The following is a 6,692-nucleotide window of genomic DNA, read 5'->3' on the forward strand; positions in this document are numbered from 1 at the left end:
AAACATAGCAGTTTTTAAAAGCATGACCATCACTAATCCCGCCGCTCTAGTTCAAGCCTTGAGGAATTTTCAAGTTATTTGCAAACTCTCCAAAAGCTAATCCTGCTTCAATAACTTCTCCCTTCTACAGCAGAAATTCCATCAGTAAAGGTCAAAACAAGCTTTTCAAGTTTCTTTGGCAGCCAAATAGGATGAAACTAATGAACAATTTAAAAAACGACATGCCGAATAAAAAGCAAACTTAACGAGCGCAACTGTGGTGAAATGAAAATAAGATGAAAATCGTTTAGAATTATTTTACAAGTGGAAGAGGAAAACCTGAACAAAAATTGTAATTTGAACGCATTTCGATGATGGAAACAATGATTATTGCATCTACTGAAAGTTAAGAGCAAACCTACGTATAGCAGAGTTTTATTGACATAATTGATAAAAGTAAAGAAAGTAAAAATAATAAAACGATTGATAATCGTCTGTTTTAGTTGAACGATGCATGCAAAGCTAATTTTAAGGTAAGATACACACAACTAATTAAAGAAACACTGAACAAAATGAAGCGAACTAATAAAATTCAAAAAGAGAATAAAAATTGCTATATTTAAACTGAAGAGAAGAAAGCAACCACGAAAGTTAGCAAAAGAAAGGAAGAAGAGAAAAGATGGCGGAGAGAATGAAACAGTGAAAAGAACCGGAGTGAAGAAGAACAATGCTGAAAGCATGGTAAAGTGTTGGAACACAAAACTAATAGTTTGACCCGATTAATTATGCTTAAATGTAAACATTTTTAAGAAAGAAATCAATAAAACATCCATAGTGGTTCTAAAATGAGATTGAGTTTGGATTTCCTCAAATTTCAGTTTTTATCAACATAAAAAAACACATTTTTTATATTTAGTCACTCACATTTTATTTAAAACTTTTCTTTCATCACGCTTACTGACTATCACCCTTAAATCTAAATCACTTGCCAGACGCCATTTTGTGGCCTCCATTTTGTCAGCGGGCTCGTCCCCGCCATTACGGAAAGACTCAACCACTGTAATTTCTATTAAATTTGTCGCCAGATGCAGAGCACGACGCTCAGTGCGGTCTGCCCGGGCAACAAATCTGGTCGGAGTGGAGCAGCCGGAAGTGGCCACCACCTGGCAGCTGCATGGTTGATCCGGACTGGTTTAGTGACTGAAAGAAAGAATGGGAGAAAAGAAATATTAGAACTAGATGAAATATACACAAGTTTCAATTATTTTAAAAATTATTTTAGTATTTTAATTTTATTTTTTTCCCTTAACCTTCATTAAAAGCTCAAATTTAAGTTCAAATAGAGCAAGAAACATGTTTTACTGATGACAATGTTGGCCTTTAAAAGTTGTCATGCTTTTTGAATTTTCGTACTTCAAAACATTTCTACAAATTAGAAGTTCTACGTTATATCTTTTGTATAATTGGCTTAAAAAACTTCTAGAAAATTCTTATTGATTCCAACTTAACAAATCAGCATCAACTTTCTTATTAGTAGAAGACAGTTACACAATAGCCAAAAACAAAAGAGTTTTAAACTCGTTCGTCAAACGATCTAACAACGAAAAAAAAGTATTCTTCTTGAAAACAATTGCTTAGCTAAAAAGAATCTTACTCTTTGTCACGATCAAACTGACTTCAATAGAAATTTCCTACACAATCACATCACTACAAAAAGGTTCAACTTTTCTTCATCTTCTCACACTTTTTAACGCACTGAAACATTTGAAACTTACCAGAAAGGTGAACAAACGTGGATTCTGGTGACACAAAGACGGCTTCACAACGTGCACACTTGACGTCGAGTTCGATGGTCTCCGGGGTCCTGACGGGAATGAGAAAGAATCACCCTTGGAAAGTGCCTTTTTATACTTTCGGGGTATGAGTTCGTGCCTACCAGAGGGGGAACTCACAGCGTAATGACAACCGGTTCAAAAAGGATGGGATAAGAGGATGTGTTCGAAAATCTTTCAAACTAGTATAACTGCGATAAACCGGGTGACATTGATAAGGGTTTCATTTAGTTTTTAAATATGATATTATATTAAACTGTAGTACGTCTTATGTCTTATGAGTGGTTTAGTGATTTTTCACGGTATAAAATTTCTATTATCACGAGCATAACAAGTCCAAAACACAACATTTCACGGAAAGTTCGATGAACGTGAAAAATATTAAATATCCTTGAAAATCATATGTTAAAGTTACAGATATTACTTTTCATACTTTATTTTCTATTTTTCTTCACTTTTATATTCAGCTTTATATTTGTTTAATCATTTTATATAAAATCCTTTTTTTTCTTTTTAGTCACGTAAGACTGTACTGGACATGACATTATCTACCTAGAGTGTCCAATTTCCTGGGGTTACAAATTTCCCGGAAAATTTTAAAATTGATCTTATCCTGAAATTTTGCAACAAAATTGTACAGAACAGCAACTTTAATGTTCAAAATGAGTGTGGGGGTCATTTAATGGCTTGACTGCTTTGAAAACTCATACAGCTTTATAAAAATATTATAAAAATTTAATTTTAAATGCTGTCTTTCAACTCCTACTAAATCAAAAAAAAATCAATTGATTTTATTGGTTAGAAGTATTATTTTTTAAATCAAATTTTTCATAAGTGAGTTAAATCCATGCTTCTCAACCATAAAAATGCTTTTAAATTTGTCTCTGTTACCATTTCAATGTTTAAAAATAACGTTGACTCATTAAGCAAAAAAATAAAATCAAGCAGAAATTGTGTTTTTAATGGCAAATAACTTGTTCTAGACCTTAATTCTGTCAACAAAACTCATTTTAACGATTTTTACGCAAAATTTTGACTTTTTAACAATTTTACCTAAAATTGATATGAATATTGTTAAAAAGCTTATAAGGCTGGTAAAACTTTTATTTAAAGTATTTTCTCCCCCCCTTCAAAGTTGGCCGGAAAATCAGGGGGCAAATTTTTTGTTCGAAGAACTTCAAAATTTCAACGGAAATCTAAGTGGAATCAATTTAAAATGCATTCCCCTGCGATTAGAATCATTTTTAGCTGGTTTGGGTTGATTTAAACATATTTTGAATATGTGAAAATTTTCGATGTTTATTACGGCAAAAAGATTTTTTTCGCTAATTTTTTTGTTTTCTTAAAACCTTACAATTTTTTGAAAACAAATGATTACAAAACAACTGAACTAGTGTAAAATGCATTTTAAAAACTTATCAGCAACCTTAGTGATTGTGTAAAATTTGAACAGTTTAAATCTGATTTGAACAAATTTGGCTATCAAAGTCATCCCAAAATGCTAAATACAATTTTTAACGCCACTATTTATTAAATACTATTGAAAAACATTTTTTCCAACAATAGTGCATGGACCTGAGCCTTGTGTGGCCTACCTCAGTACATGTTTTACAACATAATTATCTTGAGTTGGAAAAAATATATAAACAGAATGAAATCTTATCATTGTCACTCCGTTTAAAAATAAATATTATCTGAAATAAACCTGATTTTTTCTCATTAGTTCAATATGAACAGTAGATTAAAAGGAATAAAATTATGTTAGGTTCTTTCTTTATTTTTTTTGCACATTTTCAAAAGATTGAGAAGTAAGGAAAATGTACTTCCGCTTGAATTTCGGGAATTTCCGGGAAAATTAAAAATTTTCCGGGAAACGGGAAATATTATTTTTCGGGAAATCGCGGGAATTCCCGATATCCCCGGGGAATCCAACGCTCTATATCTACCGAATAGAAATTAAGCAAAAATTAAAAGTGAGTTAAGTGAAGTTTTGGATTTCCAATTTCAAAACAAAATCATTAAATTTTGTTAAAATGTTTGGGACTCAGAAAAAAACCTTAAACGTTGAAAAAAGGCCTGATTTTTCAGGTCAAAAATAATTTTATCAAACAAGATTAATTGAATCTTGAATTAGCCAACTTTAAATACCGTCAGTGGGGGTGACATGGGTCTGGGAGGTAAGGTTGGGTCAAAGTGATTTTTTTACGAATTTTACCAATTCTCAGGTTCTTCTCAATGAAACTGGATTCTGTTAAAAGGGTTGTGTAGGGGACATCTTAAGATGACTTCGCTGAAAAAATCTCGTTGCTAGAACAAATCCTGTTATTTTGGCAGCTGTATAAAGTTGAGGTACGTTTTTTGTCAAAAATTACTTCTCAAAAAATCATTTTTCTAATATTTTTGTTGGAATTGCTCGAAAACTACCCAAATGTTTGAAAATCTCCACTTCAAACATTGTAGCATGTCAATACGATTCCCTCGAACAAGAAACACTGTTGGATGACTTGTTTTTACCATATCGTTGTATTTGAGCATCATTTTAGTTTCATTTGACCCAATGTCACCCCCTCTTAGAGGTGAGATTGGGTCAATTTTAAATCTATTGGCATTTAAGGTAGTGTTAATTAAAATCCACCATATTTTGGAAAAAATGTTAGTAAACTATCTAAGAACAAATTACGTTGAAAGATTTTCGATGTTATTTAAATTTTGTTATTAAGAAATTACGAGAGGTGTACCAGGGAGCGGCCGTGGCTGACTGGTTACGGTGTTCGCTTTATAAGCGAATGGTTCTGGGTTCGATGCCCATCTGCTCCCAACGAGAAAGTTAAGAACACATTAATTTGAAATGATGAATGTGAACGAAAAATCAAAGTCGCTCGAGGCGGGGTTCGATCCTCCGTCCTTTGGATTGGTAAGCAAAAATGCTAACCACTAGGCCATGACGACTTGGTGAGCTTGGACTGGAATTAGGAATACTGTTACAGAGAGCGAGTTGTGGCGCTATAACCACGGCAAATAGTGTCCAGGGCATTCGTGGAAATACAATGTCCCATCCCAGAGGGTCCCGGAGTACCAAACCTTCTTAGCATGGTGCTCCCAACGAATACAACCAAATCTCGGAGCGTATGGTGGTGTGTCCCCACGCTTCTTCCTCCCCTGTCGATTCAGAATTGTGTTGTTGTTCGAACACTCAGTGCTCAAACTCAACCCAATTACGAGTCATCTCTGCAATACGGCTTTACGCAGTAGGCCTGGCCGCTTTAACGCTTGTGATGTTTCAATGCATTCTAATGCAATGGCGCACAACAAATGTTAATAAATGACAAGAAGAGTGCTAGGCGTCATCTAACCTAAGGCACTCTCCAGGATCCCTTCGAAAGATTGGCTGCGCTAGGGTCTGATTAGATTAGATTAGATTAGATTAAGAAATTACGAGAGGTGTATCATTTTTTGACCCATAGTCACCCCCACTGACGGTACACTATTTTCTCTTGTAATTATGCGATAACTTGTTGATTCCGAATTTTTTTTATTTATTTATTTTACTTCGTTTAGGTATTTACAGCGTTAATTTCTTGATAAATGTTGTAAATATTTTCAATTACTTAAATAGTCAATTGAAAACTATGATAGTTTACATAAAATTGTATTGAAAATTCTCTTAAAAAAAACGCTATAGAAGGATACCATTTAATTTGTAAACAAAATGCATAGTCTGGGACAATAAACAAATTACTGCATACTTATTCTTACATAAAAGTTAACCCCGATCGAAATCAAAATTTGGTTATAAAAATGATTTTTGGCGATTTTTAAGATCGAACTCTGTATAAAAGCGAGGTTGGATTATAGAGAGTTAACACATAAATCAAAATTTCAGGGTAAGTAAATCCTTCACAATATTTCTCTTTATGTATAATTGGTTGTCAAACTTATCAGCAAGTTTAGTTGAGTATTTCAAAAGTCATGTTAAAAAAGAAACGATTTTAACTAAGGTCCGGGAGATTGCCATGTTATAATTTTTTTTAGAATGGTATTTGAAAGACCTTTCCAACGAGCCCAAAAGATTGAAGATCTTATAACCCTATCAAAAGTTATAAGCATTTCAGTGTTAATAATATTAATTTTTTAAGCTGAATCTCAGATATTTTGATCAAAATGATGCCTGATTCCATCATGCGAGCCATCGTTATTTGAAAGGTCATCGATCGCCATCGATAATTGAAAGGGCCTTTCAAATGAGCCTAAACATTGAAGATCTAATAACCCCATTAAACGCTATGAGCACTTAACTTAGCTTGTGCACTTTTTGAAAACTGATCTTAGATATTTCGATAAAATTATGTACGGATCCATCATGTGACTGTTGGATAGGTAATCAAAAGACCCTTTACACAACCTTGAAATGCATAAAAACACATACCTACATCGTTTTAGCTAAACGACTAATTTTTGTTTGAATTAATTACTGGATACTTGGTCCGTCAACCACATTAGTCTTCATTTATCTCTTTTAATTAGATTTGAAACTTGGAGCGAGGGGTTAGACACTAATAATCTATCATAATTTACAAAAACAAAAAGTTATGACAATAGATATGTGTTTCATACCATCGTTGTTTATGAGGACTCGTTATGCTCATGAAGAAAAATGTATAAAAAATCTCTTTTCAGGCAGTTCGTTCCAACCCGATCAACTGGCAACCATTTTTGCTGCACCAACTGCCTGACACTGACAGCTGATACTTTGCTGCTTGTATTAGTGCCATGTTAGCATGACATGCATAGCTAAACGAAATTGCAACTAATTATTCCTTTGTATTCGTTCTGTACCTTCGTCCAAGGGCTTCACTGTACTAGTGAGATCCTCGTCAGAAC

At 33.5% G+C, this 6,692-nt stretch overlaps 1 protein-coding gene across 1 annotated transcript; it reads right to left on the bottom strand.

Moving 5' to 3' along the window:
• Nucleotides 1–889: 889 nt before the first annotated feature.
• On the bottom strand, nucleotides 890–6,318 carry LOC120428043 (uncharacterized). Its single transcript, XM_052706956.1, has 3 exons — nucleotides 6,284–6,318; nucleotides 1,755–1,926; nucleotides 890–1,179 (listed from the first exon to the last, which is right to left on the bottom strand). The coding sequence occupies exons 1-3, from the start codon at nucleotides 6,316–6,318 to the stop codon at nucleotides 1,081–1,083; spliced, it is 306 nt and encodes a 101-aa protein (XP_052562916.1). The 3' UTR covers nucleotides 890–1,080.
• Nucleotides 6,319–6,692: the final 374 nt, after the last annotated feature.

Source organism: Culex pipiens, chromosome 2, assembly GCF_016801865.2.
Source record: "Culex pipiens pallens isolate TS chromosome 2, TS_CPP_V2, whole genome shotgun sequence".
Lineage (NCBI taxonomy): Eukaryota > Metazoa > Arthropoda > Insecta > Diptera > Culicidae > Culex > Culex pipiens.

Excerpts from the sequence above, each read along its gene's own strand:
- LOC120428043 (XM_052706956.1), bottom strand. The coding sequence starts at position 6,318 with ATGAAGACTAATGTGGTTGACGGACCAAGTATCCA. Across the intron at positions 1,927-6,283 it reads GTTGACGGACCAAGTATCCA|TTCCCCCTCTGGTAGGCACG; the intron begins GTAATTAATTCA and ends TTACGCTGTGAG. Across the intron at positions 1,180-1,754 it reads CACGTTTGTTCACCTTTCTG|TCACTAAACCAGTCCGGATC; the intron begins GTAAGTTTCAAA and ends TCTTTCTTTCAG.